At 35.6% G+C, this 23,339-nt stretch overlaps 1 protein-coding gene across 3 annotated transcripts in view; it reads left to right on the forward strand.

The window, feature by feature from the left end:
* LOC100748441 (carbonic anhydrase-related protein 10) overlaps window positions 1–23,339 on the forward strand; it is a 229,351-nt gene that overhangs the window by 179,339 nt on the left and 26,673 nt on the right. For all 3 annotated transcript variants that reach the window (XM_012393923.3, XM_012393922.3, XM_003485494.4), the window contains exon 6: window positions 21,502–21,597. In XM_012393923.3, coding sequence (XP_012249346.1) covers window positions 21,502–21,597 — 96 coding nt within the window. The remainder of the gene's footprint in view (window positions 1–21,501; window positions 21,598–23,339) is intronic.

The following is a 23,339-nucleotide window of genomic DNA, read 5'->3' on the forward strand; positions in this document are numbered from 1 at the left end:
GGGGGACGCGGCGCAATCAGCGGCCGTGCTTGTGGCCCGCAGCCGCATCCATTTTCACCGCGTCCTTCTTTCGCGCTTTTTCCGACCTGTTTTCCGCCGCGCCGACCGTGTAACTCTCGCTGACGAATGAACTGGCGAACTACCACTGCGTTGAATGATAAATCCTCAACTCGTCGCGTTTCCAGATCTGTGTACGCGTATGTACGGCTGTGTACATTCCCATTCATAAGTATTAAGACACTTGGGGAAACTCAAGTTAACCTGAGAAATTATTAGAGAATTGTCAAAACGTTTAATTCTCAGCAGGAACCTCTAATAATTTATCTACTAATAATCTTAATGAATTGCCAAGTCAAAAGTTGTAGATTATGAACTTCTAGTTTATAATTTTAAGACTTGAACGATTTGTAATTCGCAAACTTTTCTGCAGCGCTCATATTTGTTTCGTTGTTAAACTTGATGCTATTACGCAAGAAAATTATTAGAGCGTTGATAATTTGTAAGTTGCATGTTGTAAAAATTCAATAATATTATTATTGTAATGCCGTGCAAGGGACAAAATTAATGGATTAATTTATTTCTTGTAATTTCGGGAAATTAACGTTTAATAGCATTGAATATTATGTTTTCCATTGTTGTCTAAATAGAACTTCAGAAATGGAAACGTATTTTCATTTTGTGCATACACGCGACTTTAATTGCTGGGAGAAATAATTTCCTTCTCCTGTGAAAAGGTTATGAACATGTAGATTAACCAAGGAGAGTAAAGAATACTTAATTAAGATTTCTTAAAAGCATGATGTAATTTCGTATTCATAAGTGCTTTAAATATGTAAGAAAATTGTAATTCGTTCTGTAGGGAAAGAAATGTGCGAAGGAATATTAATTTTGGCACAAAAGCAGGAAATTCTTCGAAATTCTAAACGGAATCCTCATATATCCTCGTTTTAAACATGATTTTCTAAATATAAGATAACTCGTAATAATTTCAAATTAAATTTATCAATCTGAGTGTCAATATATCACTCTCTTTAAACGTATCAACGTTAGCTATAATTGAAATTCCGCGGAAATTACATGAAACTAATTTCGTGTAACATTATGAGTTTTGTTACTTTTGACATTGAGAAATTGATGCTAATCTTGAAAGCTACATATTCGAATCAATTAATTTTCCAATTGTATATTTCGAATCCCAAGATTCTTGAATATATTCGTATTCCCGTATCGCATACGTATTATATGAACGGTTCTTTTACTCCCAGTAGCATAAGTCAACTGCGCGCTCAGTAGTACAAATCAATCATAAACGGCCAGGCTGCTTCTGTTGACATAAACAAACGTTCCACGATAAATTTTACAACGATGCAGCTTAGCATATATCAATGAATCATCGGCAGTGCGAGTCAATAAATATTGAATCATTAACAATTCCAGTGGCAAGAGTCAGCCTTGAATCATTAACTATCAGTGAGAGTACATATCATAACTGGATGCGTGGTCTGGCATAATAATTCCAAAGCTACCATCTACAAACATTGATCTATGTATGTACCTCTACGCTTCCTCATTTTTTCTACATATTTTAATGAACTCTTTCGATTATAGTAGTGTTTTTTATACAACTTTTGTCCTACAACTGTACGATAATAATTAATATAAATATTATAAATAGACTATCTAATATGATAGAATATTATAATGTTGGAAATAAAACAAAAATTTATTTCAGTAATTTTAAATGTTTTTTATCTATATACAAAAGAATTAAAGAAATCGTAAAATAACTCCGTACAAAGAACAAGCTCGCGAAACCATTTATTAAGGAAATAGAAAAGACCTTGAAACACTAATGGCCGGAACTAATATATTGAAAAGTAGTGGTAATTACGCTCAATAATAATGGCGGAAGATCATGCTAGCCGCAAGGCAATTATGATTAAAAATTACTCTTGTTCCCGAGCTGCCTTTTACATTAACTGTTATTCGTAACTGTTCGACGTGCGTGTTCTCAAAAATATTCACGTAGATTCATTTAGCAATGGGAACAAGGACAGGCCGATTTTACAGTTCTATTAAGATCACTGCGATTCTTCATGTCGCAATCATTTATTTAGTTACACGCGATTCTTCGGTCTCAACGAATCACTGATTGTTTTTAATAATCACGAGAAACAAAGTCGAATGAATCGACCATTACATGCTTCATGACCTGTTCCAGTCGTATGTGCTTTTCTTTTTTCTGTCTGTTTTTTCATTTCATTTTACGTTTGTTGTTTCTCGTTTTATCAGAAAGGTAGATCATTGCGACGGCAAACACAGCTGGTCCATCGTCGTTTAATTGCAAATAAAATTTTAATCTGGAAAGGGATTGCATTGATTCCCGGCGTAAACTGCCTCCGCGATTTCCATTTTTATTCGACCGGGACTCTGTGCATATCTGCACGTAAATCGATTGCCGTTCGAATTCGTAAACGACCGAGAAAAAAGGAATGAATGATGCGTCTATCTTTCGACATTCTGGCTCGTTGACGTCCTAATAGAGATAGAAAGCTGAAATTTTCGGAAGGTTGGATCCGATCGTGAAAGTTTCAATTTGCTTCTTCATTGTTATATGACCTAACCCCAACCTAACCCCGTTGATATTTACATATTAATTAATTATGCCCAAGAACATTAAATTTCGTTTGATTTAGCAGCATTTTCATATAATTACAAAAATGAAAATGAAACGTAAAAACTTATAAAACGTTTCTTCGTTGAAGAACAATGCTACCTACTAATAATGTTGGTAGCCACTGTATTTCAGTGCCAAATATCACAGCAAACATTTCTTCTTACTTCATCAGCGCCACAAAAGAGATCGTATTAAACATTTGCTAAAAACACTCTGTAAAAAAATTCCAAAATTTATCGAAATCAGTCTTAAAAATCATTAACTCGGTATCATCATCGTCTAAACCATTCATCTATCGAACGAGTCGGATCAATAATTAATCGACAATACGATGCGCTAGGCTAATTCAGTCTAGCACGCCGGCCATAAATTCGTGACTCTCAAACCGGGAACGCCTGTGTGGACATCCGGTTCAGGTGCTGAGACAAGGAGGGACCATTCGAGGAGCCACTCGAGCCACTCCATCAGCTCCTTCTCGAGTAGGCTTTCGGCATCAAAGCGGCTCGTCGCTCAAACATGCCGGTAATGGTTCAGACTCGCTCGAGTGCCGTGGCTCTGGGAATCCCCTTGTCCTCCTGCCAGCCCTTTCAAGCAGACCCTTCGCCCTTCTCCGTGACCCGTGCTTCTTCTCGCTGTCTCCCTTACTCACGTTCTATTCTCCTATTTCCGTTTTTCGACGGACAAGACGACACGACGCTGTCTCGCACGGATTTGCTTCGATATTTTTGTACCACAAGGTTTCGTATACAGTCGGGGACAAAAATAAGGATATGGACAGGTAATAGTAAAAGGTAAAATTTAATCGAACTAATATTATCGTTATATACTTATTTATTATATATTCTCATAATAAATAGATTATTTAGTAAATAATTGAAATAACATTTTTGTGTAAACGAAAGATAGTTAACGAAACATCGTTGATATCTAACAAAGGCGGTAATTTTGTAAGTAGAGAAATTCTGTTTTCGATTGAAAAATTCTTTTTCGCGAATTCAAGATTCATCTTAATGAGATATTCAAATTCGTTGTCTCTAATTCTACACATAGAAAGGACTAGCATCTTTAATATACAATAGTAAATTGGTTTTTCAATTTTAAATAAAAATTTACGATATAAAATTTCGTTCTGTACGAAGGGAGAAAATGTTAAGCTGGATATTTCTGTAACATCGTGAATTAAATCGTAGTTACAGTTGTTTGAAGAAGATTTTATTGATAAAGCGATTTAAATTGAAATTGAAACTACTTTCATTTGCCGCATCTGGGGACGAAAGTAAATGGCCGTTTGACGATTAAATCAGCGAAGACGGATTTCGTAAATACGTTAACAGACATTCTCGCCGCAGGCGGACGGACTATATACTCTATCACGAAATTCTGAGATTATAACTTGAGCTCTAACCTGGTTCCGGTTCTCATAGAGCAAAGCGATCCCACCTCTCCGTCCCCATAGCGTCCCAATAAACCCGGTTAACCCGTTCTGTTATCTCCACCTCGCTCTTTGACCCTCTATCCATTACATTTTATCTCGTAATCTGTTCTTTACTTTTGATCACTTTGTGGATACACTCTACATATACAACGACGTTCCATAACGAAGGATAATATCCATTAAAAAGTACTCAAAGGTATACTTGAATTAAATTGAATTATTTTAATTGGGATAAATCATTTATTTTAATCGACGATTATGAAATAATATTTGATTATTTGAAAAATTCCTAGAGGGCAGACTTTTAGGAATTTTCCGATTTACAGTACTTACGTTAGGTATTTAGGTATGAAAAGTTTCACAAGACCTAAGTAATTCATAATGTACTTAGCTTAATGTACAATGTGAAGTTGAAACTTTGAAACAAATTTTCAAAGTCGTCTTTCCCGAGACTGAAGGCTCACAAGTAACAAAAAAAAATTGTTCCACATTTTCGATTTATAATTTCTTGAAGAATCGCCCATCTCTCAGTTTTATTATCGGTGACTGTACTCTCTGTATTATCGTACGGTTAAAAGTTTTTAACGATTAGGATGATGATATAACACTCTTTTTCCTATTTTCACTCGTATACAAATCATGTTATAACAGTGTTTAAGAAAAATACCTGCTACACGTTTGTATGTTCTTATTAAACGATGTATCTGGTGAGACGGTAATTTTCGCTCAAGTTATCAGCATGATCGGTGCTGTATCATTTCCCGGGATTCGTAGTATCCGGTGCACGGAATTTGCTTTGTGCCGTTCTTGTTTACAGTCTCGTACAAATTGGCCGTAGCTGCGGTTGATGCCCATACAGACGTGTCCCGTTTGTATCGGTTAGACCGATTACCGTCTCTGTTTGCTTTAAATCGCGAACGGTTCGATCAAAAGCTCGCCGATTGGAATTGAAAAAAAATAAAAAGAAATGCGCGCCAGGGATCATCCTAATCGTTCTTTCATTATCATTCTACGAACGTTGCACTATACAGCAACCATTGTCTTTTTGTTTCCATCGCAGAATAGAGAAACACGACGAGATTCGTTTCTACTCTAAACTTTGGAAAAATTGATCCACTATGCTAGCAGCGCGGAGGAATTTTTGAAATCTCTCTATTACTTCTGTATCGGGAGGGAAATAGTTCTGGGAACTGTTTGAAGAGAAGTTGTGCAGCTAGAGAAACTTTCAGATTACTCGAATTGCGAAGTTAGTTGGTGGATTTTTGGAGAATTCGGGAATTTAACAATTTCGATGTTATCAAAGTTGGCAAATTCTTTGCTAGAGTTTGCACTATTTTCATTTTTAGTGTTAGATTAGCGTTGTAGGAGAGTTGCGCAAGTTCTAGAGTTATTAGAATTGTTAAGGTGATTATCTTACGATCTCAAAAATTCTCAGACCACAGGACTTCTTCTATCTAGAAAACCTCTGTAGAGATACACGTTTCTTCCTTTCAATGAAATTGGCTTAAAACTAAATTCTAGAACGAAGATCCTTCCTGACATTAGTTCGAAAAATATAATGCAAATTTATACTACTCGATAAATTGTTCCTGTAGAATTTATTCTCCTATAAAATAATACTCGTTGTAACAAGATGGAGAAAATACAGCAAATCTCGACAGATTATCAAAAAGAAAGTGAGACAATTTATCGTACCAACAACGACGAAAGATCGAATGCATGGTTGATATCGAATCGTGTATTTTGCACGGGTGAATATCATCCAGTACATTCGTGCCTCTGCAAACATTTCGAGCGTTTTCGCAACATTCGATAACGTTCGACGGTACATACAGAATCCACGTATGCAGAACACCTCGCTTTTTGCAGATTCTCGTAATGTTTTCACATTTTTCGCGACGGTAGTTCGTGTCTACATTTGTTTTCGTTTCCATTTTAACGGAAATAAAGAAAACTTAAATAAATATATTCTTACAAAACGAATATTTCATTGGACAAAGTGTTTTGATCGATTTATTTCATTTTCATTCGTTTCTCTTAGTTCGTTATTTCTAACATACGTATTATATATGCAAAGTAGATGGAATAATTGTAATTCGTTTAATTCGTTTGATTCTTTACTTTTAAAACAATTGTAAAACGGATGCATATTTTATTGTAAATACACTGTATTCGTAAACTATATCCGTTTAGAGTTTTTCAAGATTTATGAGTCCGTTGTACACACATAGGATTTCGAAATCCGTCTGTGAACAAACTCCAGTTCTTTTTACGATATACTGGTATTGACATACACAGTTATAATATGATATATATCCGCATGTAAATATTCTGCGATTGTCGATCTTCGAAATTCATCGACATCGATACTTACTATATAACATTTCGGAACATTATCAATCAATCTAGCGAGACTTATCCAAAGAGGAACTTTTCGATTAAAAATTTGCATGGAAATAATAGCCATCGTATATATATTTTTATTCACAGCTGATATTTTACAATTCAAAGAACATCACGTTTTAATTCTCTGTAGCTTATGACAGAAAGCAGTTGCAATATTAATTATAGCTTTTAACAACTAATATTAAACGTGAATAAACCAAATTATGACTAAGTATAAGTATAAAACGTTAGTTTATTTATCAATCTGTATCTATTTAAAATATAACTGGTAAAGAACAATTATAATCTGAATTAGAATTAACAATATGATAAAATAGCAAAAGAAAAATTTACAGTAGAATCGCAATTATCTGAACTTATCGAGAGACAAACAGTTTGTACAATTGGAGTTTGCTTGTTTTCTCTACTATTTGTTATTTTTCATTCGTATCATGAAAAATCAAATGTTTCATTATTGTATGAAAATATTTAATTACTTACAAAATGTTTACACGTTTTAATAAATGGACTCTATGACCTAAATTATTTTCTAATTTCCCGATTTACTAATATTATCGTTTGATAAATCATTATGTAAATGTTATTTTTTTATATAGGCGATCAGTACGGATAAACTTTTATAACTCTTGATACGAGCAAAATGTCCCAATAAAATAAACCGTTTCCGTTGTCTGGAGTGACGAAGCGTGGTCACGTCGAATCGCAATTCAAAGTCGTTTCTCCCGACGTAATATCCGGAAACGTGGCGGATACTCGTTCACCGTAAACGTTATTTACATACCGCGAGCTATACGGTTCGCGACGAAGCGATCTCGTAAAAGAATACGATCGTTAAATTGGACGACGTCGTGTATAACGCGTTCGAACGAAATTCGGTTTCCGTAACCGCGCGTTTCGTTCGCGTCTAATATCGTGAAATTAATTTCCTTCGAGTCATCGTAAAATCAGAGCGTGGACGATCCGTGGCTTTGATATCGAATTAAACCTCGATCCAATTATGGAAAGCAGTGATCGTTTCAGGAAAATTAAGCTGCATCGTAGACCGAACATTTCGAATAGTTATTCGTTATTATTTGCATTAGTTTAATTTATAGGTTAGTAATAGTTTATATCTTTTAAGTATTAAAATCATAGGTTGTAGGTTTGATTAACACGCTATTGAAATAAAATACTAAAATATTCATGAACAAAATATTCAATCTAATTTCAGAATATTTTGTTCACTTAGAAAATATCAAAATTATTCAAAAAGTTTTTTGAAATTTTACTCCCTATGAGATGAATTACGTTCGTTACAATTATTAAAATGTGGTGTTTGATTAACGTGCTATTGAAATAAAATACTAAAATATTAATGAACAAAATATTAAATCTAATTTCAGAATATGTTGTCCACTTAATTACTAATGTACCTACATCAGTAATTATAATTGTAGAAAATATCAAAATTATTCAAAAAGGTTTTTCAAATTTTACACCCTATGAGATGAATTACGTTCATTAAAATTATTAAAATATGGAGTCCAAAGCAATCCGAAAGGACATTTTTAAAGTAAAACCTCCTACTGTTACGTTCGCAATAACATCCGTAAAATAAAACTTTTCACTAGCATCACCTTTTTGAAAAGGCTTTTCTCTCATTAGCGACCGTCAATCTGCACTATGAAATCGAGTTTGTCAAAAATAGTTTATCCTTTTTCAGCTTCGACTCGCTAAAATGATATTTTTATAAAATAAAAGGGAAAAACGTAGAGAGGAAAGGATGGTTATAAATTCACGCGAAGTAAAAAGCAATACGGTAGAAGATAAGTGAAACGCTAAAAGGAAAAGCGTAAATAGTTGCAACGAGAAATGAATGATAAAAGTGGATGGGGATGTGCTTAACGCGGAGGAATGCGGTCGGTGGTAAATGCCGTTGACTGGCGTTGATTCATGGCGCATTGAAAGCACCCGATGCTGCTCATCGAGAATGCTCAGCTATAATTGTTGGCCGCACTTCAACCTTTTCATTACTTCACGGCTCGACGTGATCTCCCTCCATTCGTCACCTGTACTTCTATACTGTTCGTTTCATCTTCAGGCCACTATGAAATCATGAAAAAGATGTACGATCGGTTTTTATGAATTTTGGATTGTATTATCAGCAAAGGAATGTTTCCATTTTTAATAAACTTTTTCCATCATACGATTACGATTACGAGTTGATTAGTAAGTTCAGAGAACGTTTGAAAAATAGATTGGAAATTATAAAATGTGATAAATATATTTGTGGCAAATGACGTCAAGGATTCACTGACAATGTTTTGTATACGATTCCCTGGAATTTTGAAGTATCAGCTTTTTAAGTATTACATTAAATACCATGCTTCCTTGTTTTTGATTACGATAATTATCGTAATAAATAAACTTAATCTAAATAAATTTAAGATATGCACTACTGACCAGAAATTTGGTATTTCGAAATACTGAAATACATTCGATAGAAATGCACTGAGTTAAAGAAAATTATTAATTGATAAATGTAACATCAGTTTATCATATTCTTCTGCTGTAATCTTCGCGTAATACAGACAGTACAATAAATTCCTCTAGAAAAACGCTCGCATTCTATATATAGCGAAGAATTTTCACGGAATGCGAGAAAGTTTCTGCATTGAAGGATCACGCGAGGAAAATGTATTTCATTCGGACTTTCGTTCGTATCGGCATTCAATTTTTCGTCGAAGATTGAGCTGAAACTTCGTGGCAGTGCTGCGTGCAATAAGAAGACGGGGCTCTATCGCATGGTAACATTTTTCGTCGGAGAAATGGTTCCCCATACGGGTTTCTACGGTGTATCTTTTGCGTGGAAAAAGTAAGACGTGTCATAGAATCCGAAAATCGCCTCTTTCGGGCACGCAAGTAGGTCAGAGAACCTGAGTCAGACCATGGCTGTGTATGGTTGGGCACGAATGGGAAGCTTCCCTGGCCATTCTCGAGGAAATTCCATCAGACACACGAAATCCTCGGCTCAAGATGCTCCAAGGAACTCGATTTTGTCGTTAAATTCCACCTCTTTGAACCTGGTGTACGCCCGACGTTTTTTTTTTTCTTATCGTGATTAAATTGAATGATTCAAAATGATCCATGATGCGTGCTGTACCATTTGGTTGATGTGAAAATTAACGTTATAAAATATCAACTTCTTTTAGTTATTAAATTTACTTTTACGTTATTACATAACATATACGATACGTATTTTGATGATAAAATACACACGAATATAAACACTATTTTCCCTAATATCAGATAACTTAGGCGAATCTTTAAATTCTTCTTCTCTGTTAAATCTTGTAATACTCCACAATTCGAAATTTTTCACTACGAAAGAATCTATTCGTCAAATGATTAATCAAGCCAAAGCGAACTAAACCACATGCAAAATTACATAAGATATAGGACATGAAATACAACAAAATTTAAGCTTAAAATTAAATAACCCAGCTGGAATCCAAGTTAACCTAACAAAACTAGTGATATTAAATGAAATATTAGAATACTCCGCTATCCGAAATTTCTTACCATAAAACAATCTACCCATTAATTTGCTAATCGAACCAAATCAGCAAGGATATGCACGAAAGTATTATAAAAATGATATTGAACAAGAATTAGACAAAAATCAAACAAAATCCGCGAGGCGATTAGATCGAAAACGAACAACAAAGGGATTTAACGTGAATCGCGAATGTAATTAGTCGCGTTCCAGTCGATGGCAGTCGCGGATTCGAAATGCAGGGTGGCCAATCGATCGGTTAATTCTAGCATTGGGTTCAGAATAGATCAATGGCTATGGAAATCGGCGCTGCGGGATTCTGAGGACCCTTTTGATGACCGTAGGTATTTACGAGAAGCATGACAGCCGGCATGCCTCCGTAATGGTCAAACAGCGTGCGACGGGATTCGAGTGCTATTATTATGGTACCGCGGAGGACGCAAATTGACAGGCATAATTGGTTTAATTTCTACGCGAACGTACAACTGGGAATCTCGTAAAAATCGTTCAACTGCCCAGTATTTTACTGGAAAAGTTGATTAATTTGTCGTACAGAGATTTTCTAAATCTTCTTCTTCAACATACGTATTACCATTATATTGGTGGGGGAATTAATTGGACCAAATCTCGAGTATTTTAACGAATTTTTAGAAAGAGAAAAAATCTGATTAATTCGTTGTTTAAAAGTTTTCTGAATCTTCCCCGACTTGTCATTATAGAAACAGTCGCCTATTACTGGAAATTAGTTAAGTCCAAATAAATAACTAAATTAAGATCAATTAATTGATATAATTAGTTCAATTTATACACAAAGTTCTATAGTTATAAAGGTAGTGCAGACAATCTTATAGTATCTATTTAATACACTAGCAGAAAAGAACAGAATAATGGAATAATGGAATAATTTATACAGATCAATTACTTAAGATCATTTGTATTAACTGAATATTTTATTAATTGAATGTTTGTCATATTGTAGATAAACGTTTATAATTTTAAGGTAGTTTTATTCTCAACTTATAAATAGAAATACTTCTGTCATTTTCTTACATCGTTAATTAAATGATCTTATATGAAAATAACAATGTTCTTTTAAAAAAAATGATCTTTTAAAAAAATGTAACCTTATTACATAATCCAGTATGCAATAATTTCTGGTATTTACGGATAAATCTATCTCGAAACACAAAATCAATGTGGCTCTATCCAGTATATTGCATAAATTACTGCGAATACTTCTCGATTTACACTCCAGTAATGATCCCAACAACCATGACGCCCGCGCCAAATGTTTTGTCGAATAATCAACGATTTGTAGAAAGGTATTCTCTGTGTGTAGATAAAGGTATGCGAGCAATTCATCAGCACAATATGCGTTATCGCACGCGAGCCCGTTATCGAGAGTATTCTGATTTTACTGCTCTCGCTCTTTACCTCTCACCTCCTATCTCTCACACAGTATGTAATTTAACTTCACGGTTTAATCTTTCCGATGCAAATGCCAGATAATAACGTAAGAGAGGATTATCGTCGAAAGTAACCAACTATCGCGGTATTATTACTGGAAATCGTGTCATCGGTTTATAATTAACTAGAGCCACTCTCGTTCACGAAAAATACGAATATCAAACTTCCACGAAAAATATTCGTAACTTTCGTTATCAAATTAAGCCTTTATTCCCGAAATATTTAATCGATCTATCAGTTGTCTAACAATTCTGAAAGCTTTTTATTTGATATTCCTAGGAAAGTTAATTCAATCGTATTTTTATATAACGTTCATCGTATCTTGTAGTATTTATAAATCTGGCAGTAATATGAAATATCTTGTAGTAATTATAAAATTACGTCATTGTTTTTATGATAAATAGCTCTATTTGCAGGAAGCCATCGACACGTTGTAATTTCATACAATTCTATTATCGATTGTTTGTCGCTTCGTGGGAAACTCGACTCGTTAGTCTAGCAGGCATGTACTCGGGAAACCACGTGCTCCAGACTATTTCCGCGATTCTTCTCGCGACACTAGAGAGCGGAAAGCACGGACAAATTCGCCCACGCGACCGCCAGTAGAAGTTAAATCAGAAACGTCGGCGCAAATTTGCTTAATTATTCCGCGCAGAACGTTAACCAGTCGAGAGAGCGTGGCTGCGCGTTCCTCGTAATTGTAGTGGTCGTTTATAGTTGAACGACTCTCGTCGCGTTGCAATTGTCTGTTGTCAGAAGTGGCACTCTTACTTCCGGCCGGTGTTAAAAGGCCGTCAACTCGAGAACACCTCGATTTTTTCCTCCTCACCGACGCAAACCAACCGAAGTTCACGGTGAACTTGCGGGGAAATCAACTTCTCCCTTCAATTCTACGTCCTTAGGTAATATTTTCTTCTCGTTTTTTCTCTCCCTCTTTCCTTCTCTTCCTTTTTTCTCTTATCTCCGTTTTTCTTTCGCCAAGTTTACCCGGAAGAAATTGACTAATGAATCGACGCCTCCGTGTTCCTCGGTTGAATCGTTGTTTAACGAGTTCGTCCATCGAAACAGTTTACCGAAAGCCGCCCTTTGAAGGGCCCTTTGTTGTCGTAACTTCTCCCTATTTCAGTCAATACGAATGGAGAGTCGTTGTTATCGTGAATTTCGTTGGTTGTCGATTGTGCTTGGTGAAAAGGGAATGTCTTCGTGAAAAAAAGCACGAAGGCTCCAGCAAGTTTTACATTATCATATTATTCTGCAGGGAAAAAAGAATTGCAGGAAAATTCGTGTAAAAGAGTTGCTTTAAACGTCGCACTTAACGTTGGCTCGTTGTAGAAATGATAAATCGTTAACTCGATATTTGTCGCGACCCATAAACCAGAAATACGATTTCAATTTGATAATTTTTTATAGAAATTTGATATGACCTACGTTTAATTCATCATCTCGCACTATAGCCCATCACGCTCGATGCTAATCATTCCAATCGATACAAATTGTTAGAAACCATTTCCTATTCCATCATAAACCGCCGATATCTCTATCAAAACCAATAAACCACAATTGTAATAAAAACTTAACTGCCATATATTACGATCAAATGAAATTGTTAATACGATTTGACGTCGATAATACGCTTGTTCCGACTTTTTTCACAAATTAAACCGGTTTACTTGTACGCATCTACATATGAATGTGGAAATCCCAACGGGTACACGTACACGCGCATCTACATATTAATGCACGCGCACCCTCGAGCTCGCTATGCATTGTCGCGTTGGTAGATGTATAGGGTGGTACGCGAGTGCCGTTCGTGTACGCAGTACTCGTGAGTTAATATAGCTAGGGAGAGAAGGGTGAGAGAGGGTGAGAGAGGGAGAGAGAGAGAGACGAAGGGGATGAACGCGTGGGATTACAGCTGTATATCTATCACGCTGGAATACAGCATTGTGCCAGAAATCCTGATGGCATGCCCATAGGCCGCAGGAACGTCGTGACGCGACGACGCCGCGTCTCTAACGCACGAATTATCCTTCAAACCTCAAGCCGTCGCGAATTTCCTCCAGTAGACACGGTTGAGAATTTTCCGCGAAATCCAAACGTTAAGAAATTTATCAGCGATTTTACGTATCGTCTTAACTACTACTAGTGTTTTTTTTTAATAAAGGTTAGAGAATTTGTTCTTTTCTATTTTGAGAAATTGGATATTTATATTTATTGGAGATTTTTTCTAAATTGTTTCTTTCAAGTGTATTCGATTTTTCATTTTTTTTTTTACATTTGAAATTAGTTTTTTTTTTAGAAAGAATCGGAGGTTTAAGAGTTGGAGGTATCTGTTTTCTATTATCATTTGCTTTCTTTTCTCTTCTTTTTTTTTTGAGGTGAAACGGAGAAATTGAAAATAGTTTCCATTATGCTATAGACGCATTAATTGCCACGCATATTCACATAATGATCATAAACAAATTATTCCCTTTCAAAACATTTTTTTATCACTAATTCTTACTAATACACAAATTACTTCGTGAAATAAATTCCGTAAAAAGTAAATGTGTTCATGAAATATGTTGTTCATAATTCACAATAAAATGGAATGTGTTAAATTATAACTAGATCTCGTATTCTGATGTATTTATAAAGAATTTGCACGTGCAAAATTGTATAGAATGTATATAACATGAGAAAATATATAAAACATCCGAAGTATAGTGCTTTCTGTAATATTTGATAGGCAAACTAATTTTCCATCGAGATTCTACTTTTTTAATTATATCCATAAAAATATGAATTTGCGTAAAAAACCGCAGTTTAGTTATAACATACATTGAATTTCCTTATACCAAATTGTAAAATTGCAATGATCTAACTTACGATAACGTGGCTTGTGGGATAGTTCAGATCACTATCCTATAATTCATAACGTAATCCAAAACATTACATAGCAGAACATGTTGCGATCCAGGTCACTATGCCATAACTCATGGCGTGATCCAAGTTGCTATACAAGGGACCGACCTACGTCCCACCTACTACGCAAAACACCATAATACAACCTAAATTATAATATATTTCTACACGATTTCCTGCAATTTATACCTCGTTCTAACCCACAATCAAATTCACGTTACTCAAGTAATCATACAACCAAATTACCATATAATTCAAGTATAATGTTATGTTCTTACCCTTTAATATACATACAAAAATTAATTTCAGCTACGATGTTTTAGGGATTTACTGTGTTTTACACAGGCTTTTCATTCGTCATTTCTTTAAACAATAAATAATAAAAGGTATATCTAACAATGAAACGACAATCACATTAACTATTTATACGAAAATATATAAAACTTTCTCGATTCTCAGATCTTAATTCTTAACTCTGACTGATGCTCCAATGAATCTCAATTTATCATTTAGGCTTATAATACCATCTTACGTATATACTTTTAAATTTGTTTCAAATTTGATCAAAATAACCACGTCGAGTCTCGCTTATAAATAATATAATAATAAATTGATCGTAAGAAAATAATTTGATGTTTCATACTTTAGTCGTTCGATGGTCCTAACGTTGATCATTTCTGAAAGAACAAGACTATCGTATGATTCCATATTCCACGCGAGTATCTGCAAAAGTATTCGAGCAAAGCAGATACGTAATGCCCGTACAAAAGCTCAATCTGTCCCATCACGACATCGTCGTCGGAAACGAAATCGCTGAAGCAGCTTTTTCCAAAGAACTAGTAGACCAATTGAGCAGAGATATGTGACACGTACACGTGTGAACGCGGTTTCCATCCTTCAAAGCGAGTGTTTAAAGCGTTCTAATACGTAATTCTGGCTTCGCTTGCGGATTTCCAGTGTTTCGACCCGGTGATTATGCAGTGGTGGTAACAAAGTATCGGCCAAAGCATAAAGGTAGTATGGGCGAAGGGTGGTAAGAGGCAGAATGCGGATGGAGCGCGAAGATCCATCCAACGAACCATCGGATAAAGCGAAGATACTTGAAAGAGTATGTCTGTGTTTGCGCTCGTAGACGGGCTGAATCCTGAATTTCCGGCAAACCACCCCCGACCCTAAGATCGCCGAGAGCCGAGACGATAACGAATCTCGATGTCAGCTAGTGGACCATGGTGAAGTCGATCGATCTAACGAGCCGTAGGAAAAACAGGCAGCTCGTAGCTACCGATATTCGGAATAAGAGTATGAACGAAGTGGATTCCTCCGTCGACCTTTGAACTTTCGGTCGATGTTGAATCTTCACGGATTATTGCTTGTTCTTTGATTCGTGTTATAGGAAGATTGGAAAGTTTGCCAGATTTCGTTCTTTTTGCTACTTTTAAATTATTTCAAATTAGGTATTTTCCCTACTATAACACGAATCAGAGCTATATATTTTACATTTACGACCTCTTCATCTTTCAGGATGGAAGGTTAGAGATTTCCCATGTCATAGAAATTTGCGTTTGTGTTATAGAAAGATTGAGAAGTTGGTAATTTTGTTGGTTTGGTTTGACGAATGTCGACGATGAAAGATTAGAGATTTTTCTTTTAAATAATCAGTAGGTGTTTTATAGTGCTTAATAGTCTCTTTAGAAACTAATTCCCGCTGTAAATTTCATGCTACGTTCTAAATAATTTTCCAGTCGAATTCAATTGGAGATTCGTGTAGAGATTGAATTCCCCAAATTTCGATGAGTAATTTGTTCGGCGAGTAACTGTACCGAAAAAAGAGTATCCTCTTTTCGCTTCTGGCAAAACGTGCAATCCTCGTTTCTTCTTTTCTTTCATTTCTGTGCGTTTCTATGGCGTTTTATTCGGCGGACGTAGGGTTCGTTAAAACTTTATTGTACATTATTAGCACCGGTGGAAAATTACGGTGGCGCTCTCGATATCAATAAATTAACTGCGCCGCAGGACGTTCTAAATTGCATTTACTATTTCCCTGCAGGGCATTAAACATAGAACGACTTTCGTAATCGCAGTTGTACTAGGATTCGATTACACGGGCTGCCTAAAATTTAATTAAATCGACACACGGCGAACCCCTTCGCGCACAGGTACGCTTTTCGCACCGTCATTTACCAGATCGCATCGTGAAAATTGTAAAATTTAATTTACATCCGGCTGGATTCAATTTGTCTCGATCATTGACTGCTATAATTTTTTAGGTGTATTCCCCTGGCGAAATATTGGCGACGCGAATGCAATCATGAAACTTAACGAGAAAATATTTCATCGACCCGTACTCTACACCTCCTTGTGTAAACCAATATATTATGTAAACATGTTTTTCGAATTATCACTGTGAAAAATTTCCCAGAACTTGCTTCAATTTGTTGAATTGCTTAAATTGAATCGTAAACTAAAGGTGACAAAAGCGACATTTGATCCTGTTTTAGAAGTATCATTTCTCTTACTGAAAAATTTAATAAACAAAATAATGTAATGGAATAATGAGTTCGTTACATTTTCTTAAATTCTGTTCTTGAATTACGTCACGTTCGAAGCAAGACTGCGATATCTGACTTGATACTATTTAATCACGTTTCTAATACTTTTCCAACGAATCTCAATATTTACCATGAACGAGTTGAGCAAAATTACCTGTAAAACATCAACTGCAACCCTTTTAAGTAAACCGGAATCAATGAAAATAAACGTTTCAAAAACCATTTCAAAAAATAAGCTTATTCCACTTTCTTTGCCTCGTGAACGCTTAATGACTTCAGCGTCTCTTACCATAATTTACCTTGCCGAAATTCTAAACGAAAGAAAACCACTGTTTACATGAACACCAAGAAAGATAGCAAAACTGAACCAGAATCTACGCAGTACGCTTAATTTCCCATCCGTCTCGCGGTATCAACAGTTGGACTATATTTTCAGGAGAAAAGTCTACGTTTCTTCTTACATTCCGCGCGATGAGCCTCTGGAAAAACAAAAGGATAACTTTAAGAGTGTAGCATGAAGTGAAACGCGAGAAAGTCTAAGGGAAGTGAATTTGTGTAGGACGCGGTGAATCTTCCCCTTTTGCAAGTAGTGCTAGTCGTACTTTGATCAGACGCGCTGGATTTATGCTCATCCTTGGCTTTCTCTCTCTCTCTATCCATCTATCTATCTATCTCTTCTATCACAAGTGTCGTCGCTTATCTCTCTTCGGAAGGTTCATCGTGTTGCAACAGCGTCAGCGACGTCTTTGAAGACTCGTCGCATCGTAGGCCTTTCAACGAGGTCGAAGCGGTGGCGGAAGTGCCGCGGCAATGCCATTATCGAGAGAAAGAAACGAGTGCGCTGCCTGCATGAAAGAACGAAGAAAGCTGGATCGGTGGTTAAAAGTCAGCGTTTGATTTTCTACCAGTCTCTGCTGCTCTTTCTCTGTTTGAGCGTGTCGCCTGCTATGTCAGATCGAAGCAATTACCCTGAAGTTGGTATATGTAATGGTTAATTTGTAATACGAATTGTTCGTTGGTTGGTCGAGTGTATCGCTATTTAAGAAGAGTATGTTATGTTTTTAAATACTACGGTGATTTGATATTGGGAGTTTTCATTATAGCAGACTAATAATTTAGCCAATTGAGTTCTTTGAGGAGATGAGTCTATTTTTGAAATCTGTTTACAAAGTACTGTACAGGATTATTTCTTCTTTGCAAGTATGCTACAGTTCCTCAATTACATTTACAAAATATTCTATAGGTGTTTCAGGATTAGTTTTGTAAAGTGATTGATAAATTTTATCCTCCATTAATTCCTTCTTCGTTTTTTCTTACGATCAACAGATTATATAAATCAACATTTATTTCTACCGAGATATGTATAATTTTGTGTGCTAGACTGAATTGACCGCGTAGTAGTGATACATGTATGTGAATATGAGCGTGCGGAAGTATGTGTGTGCGCGGCGTCTCGAAAACAAAAGAATGTAAACTCTTTAGTTAACAGTCTGGTATGAAAGAAGGTGAGACAAAGAAGGTGCGTGTAAATGTGTATCGACGAATATCCTTGAAATCGTTTATCAAATAAATCTATAACTATTCTAATATAAATTCTAAATGTAAACTTAGTATTCCTCTGCCATTATTTCGGCAATTAAGATCCAAAATTATCAACAATTTCTTCTTCGTCCATCGAATTATAATCGACGAATTACATTAGAAAATTTCACTTAAAACATGAAGGTTAAACAATTTGCCAGATATCTACTAATTCAACATGTAGCTTGTTGGGAAATTCTAATCAACAAATTGCATTATCAGAAAAGAAGCATAAAGAGAATCGAAACAAAATGAGACGAATCGGTGCTTTCCGAAAGACTGGTCGAAATTTATGACGATGAACGCGAATGGTCGTTTCTGTAGGGAGAAAAAAGAATACGGGATAGGGTTTAGGGAGACGTAGCAGTTTGTCGCGTCGGTAAATTTACAACTGTAATTTACACGATCGTCGAATATCCGTTTCGATCTTAACATCAGCGTAGAAGGAACGTAGATGCTTGAAACAGCCCCGAGCGTGATTGAGAACACCTTTGAGATGCGATTTAGGAAAAACAACAAAGGGAATTGAGAGAAGATAGACGATACCTGCAAAGCGTCGAACGTTCGTTCTATTTTCTTAGCTGCCTCCTCCTTCATTCAGCTTGAAACGATAACGATAAAGATTCGTCGATATTTTTCTCTGTTTCAACAATTTTCTCTAAATTTGTCCTCATTTCACATGACTCGTGTATATTTCAATTCAGCTTAACTTTCATTATCTTGCTAGTTTCAATTCTACGTGTGTTCTTATAGATTTCTAAATTTATGTAACATTTATGAGATTTTTTTTTAAGTAGTCTTTATACAGTTTTTCTAGTTACAAAATCTTTATGAAATTTGTTTCTTAATAATTTCCTTAATTGAACAATTTTCATAAGATTCATACAAATCGATTACTCTTTGTAATTCCCGTTAATTGTGAAATCTGTGCGTTGCTTACGAAAGAATTTATGATTTCACAGTGAAATACTTTTAAAATCACCGACGTTAAATTAATATGGAAGTTGGAAAGCGAATAATTCCACAAAAAAATAATAGGAAAATTCCGCGATCCTGAGAAACGAATATCCAAGAGTGTTTCACTGATTATACGAAATTACAGTATTTCCTTTACTTGGCCGTTTTATCGAAAAATTTCTTGATCTCGTTACCGTGAATTTTCCTTGGCAAAACGAGCAACGAGAACCATTGACTTCCTTTCCTTTTACGAAGGATAGAAAAAAAAATACAGGCCAGTATCAAGAATGCATAGAGGAATCTCTATCGACCAGTTATTTACAAGGGAAAAATGCGATGCTCGTAGAGCCGTTTCTGTTTTATCGAAATAAAATCTCTTAATAAAGTGCACCGACATGGCGTGGGAAAAGGTATCAACCGACTCGATAGCCTCAAAAATTTTTTATTATTACCTGACGATACGTTGTCAGAATATTCCGAATAATGATTTTTTTTCTGTCTATATAAAATACATATAATCTTCTGAAAATACGTGAAACGTATACGGATCGTTGTTTTATTAATTTGAATAACGTCGGAAGAAATATTGAAGGTGCGAGATCAATTTTCATCGAGAACGAAATTATTCACGCGATTCCATTTGACCGAATGAAACATAAATCGTCGCGACAGTGGTCAAACAGCTTAAGCAATTTCACGGGTTAATATCTAACGCTTGATTAATTTAGTTGAGCCGAGTTAAGCAGGGTTAGCAAAGTTCATCCACGCCGCGTCAGAATCTTGTTTAATTATTAAAAACCTATCTCTGAGGTGAAATTTTATTTCCAAAAATGGCATTATATAGCTTTTCAAACTGATTTTCATGTCTGATATGTTAGTAACGCATTGGATAGTCTCATAATTAACTTAAATATTTGTTACTATTATTTGTGAATAATTAATTGCTGTAATAATCTTTTGTTCTTTCCACTAGATTTTCTTCTTTGTTTTCGTAAAACTTTTTTCTTGGCTACTTCTATTATTTTTGGCTTAACTTCCAGCATGATTTAAGGTCTAGATTATAACATCTAAATACTTTGAATATATAAAATGTAAATATAAAATTATAAAAACTTTCTTGGTTTCGAGAAACATTCCAACAAATGCCTTGATCTGACTGAAATGATACGTTGATAATAATTGACATTTATCCACTGTACAAGTAAAATTCATTTAAATAAATAATAGAGAAATAAAGATAAATAAAAAATAATCTAGACTAAAGAAATTTTCCATAGAATTTCAACTTTCTCGAAGCACGACCATCGAAGAGAAGCATTTAATCTTCTCAAGTAAAAGAATCTCATAGAAATCGCAAATTTCTCAAAATTCAAAAGTGGAATCGAAACTACGGAAAAAATGTGCGAGGATCTAAGCTGAAGAAAATTCGATCGTACCGCCAGAATACACGAACTTCCGAAGAGCAGAAATTTTCCAAAAGTTCCACATACTGAAAACTCAAACACAGTTAAACGTACGTAGATGGTAAAATGAAAGGGCACCGCGTGTATTTACCCGAACGAGGGTGAATCGAGGGAAACAATGGCAGGGCGGCGTGGCAAAGGTACGAGGTATGCTCGTGCACGAAGGATTAATCCTCGTGATGTACAGGAAATCAGTGGAGATAGAGGGGCGAAGGGCCGGCAAGATCCCTTTGAAATCTTTCGGCGATTAATTCATTCGAAAGCGGTGCGGAACAAGGCTCACGAAACGAAGCGGCTGCAGCGGCGCGTGCAATTTTGGCAAGACGATTCCGTGGCGGGCGTTTTCTATGTACACGTGTATCGTCGGGCCACAAAGCGGCCACGATCCCGCTGGTTGGTTCGTGTGAAACGCGAAATTTGTCGGTGTAATTACAGCAAGGGGAAATACGGAGACGCGTTGCGATTACGCGGCCAAATAAATCCCAGTCTGCCTACTTTCTGACGTTCTTCCTCTCTCTGTGTTTCAGATACAAGTGTACGGGTTCAACGCGGAACTGTATCACAATATGAGCGAGGCGCAACACAAAAGTCAAGGCCTGGTCGCGATCTCGTTGATGGTACAGGTAAGCGAATGTAGAATATTGTAGTTTCTACGAAATGATTAAAACGAGGAAGTTTCGCGGTGATTTAGGAGCTTTGTATGGCGGGATGTTTAGATTTATGTGTGTTTGTGTGTGTGTGTGTGGGCACAGAAGTGAATTTGGTATGATTTGATTTATATGGTTTTATGAAAGAGCAGGACTTCGATATGTTGGTTGTGTTTTCAATTTTTGGAATCTAGATGATCGAATCTTTGAACTTGAATATTGCCGAATACTTGTTATTTCGGTTTGTACGATTTGTTACTGGAGACTTTATATCGCCATTTTTTTTGTTACATGTTAACGCTTCGTATTATGAGCGTATTTACATTGCTAAATAAAGTGTGCGTTCCATCTGTTTCGCATCAATTTTGTAACAAACGTTCCACTCTGCCATCGTGGAATTACTAGATAAATGAATATGCATGAGATATATGAATGGTGTTTGAACAAAGAGAATATATACGTACGCGACAGTTATTTTGATATCAAAAAACATTTATAATTCCTTTCATTTCGAAAAAAGATAAATAAATAAACATTGGCGAGATTGTAAAAAAAATGAACGCATTGGTAAAATAGCAATGAAATAAGTACCAAAAAATATCTATACTATCGATACTATCGTAGAATTTTGTAGACGCTCCGATTAAATTTATTTTAATGACGATTAATCAATCTATTAGTTATAATCTATATTAATCAATCTATATAATAATCTATTAAAAACACAAATATGAATTTCCAAATGGATCATGGTAACGAGACAGAAGGGATTGAAAAATAAGGATAGTAATCATAGAATTCTATATGTCGACGAGGGGTAGTTTAGCAACCCTGGAATTTGTTCCCGAATTTGTAAACTAGGTATCGCGTGTTTACCGTATTCTTTCGATCGATATAATTTACTCCGCCGTTAAAAATCATAATTAAGAAAATTACAAAAATTACGAATTTGTTATTAACGAAAATGAAATTCTAAATATTTGTAATTCACAAATTTTTATTTCCAAACAGATTACCTCTGCAAATTCATATTTTTCTAAATGCAAATTTAAAAAATGCTACTTAAATAGACATTTGTTTCATAGATATTTCTTGTGTATAATATAAATAAATAAATAAAAAAATAGCTTTCTAGATTCTCGAATATTTTTTTCCCTTTCTTTCTTCTCGGATTTGGACCAAATCATTTTATTATATAAAAACAGAGCAAGGTGTACTTAAAAAAAATCGAGATGAGTAAAATAGAAAAAAAGAAGGAAGGAAAATGTACGAGGAAGAGGTAGAAAGATTTTATTCGCGACGTTCTTATTGGTGAACAATTATTTCGAAGTCTCGCAGACAAACACCCGGCAGGCTTCCCGGGGCTGCGTGCCGCTTGCTCCGAGAATAAATTCCAAAGTTTCGAAGGAAACGTTCTGCTTTCGCCAGCTCGTTCCACCTCGTTCTTATACCCTCACATTTTCTCTCACGTCGACGATCGTCTATGTTCTCTCTCTTGCTCTTTCACCCCTTCTAGAACCGGTGTTCCGCTAGAAGAAACTGGAAAGCCTGCGATTCTGAGGCAACAAACGCCAGGAAACAAGCGTTTATGCTTCTGATTTCTGGCACGATAGTTCAACAGAATCGGCTGCTGCCGCTTCACTCAGACTGTTTATCGAAACATCGACTCGTTTCTAGCTCGTTCTATTTCCTTTTCTGATTACCATTCCCGTTTCGCT

The sequence above is a fragment of the Bombus impatiens genome, unplaced genomic scaffold (assembly GCF_000188095.3).
Source record: "Bombus impatiens unplaced genomic scaffold, BIMP_2.2 scf_0060, whole genome shotgun sequence".
Lineage (NCBI taxonomy): Eukaryota > Metazoa > Arthropoda > Insecta > Hymenoptera > Apidae > Bombus > Bombus impatiens.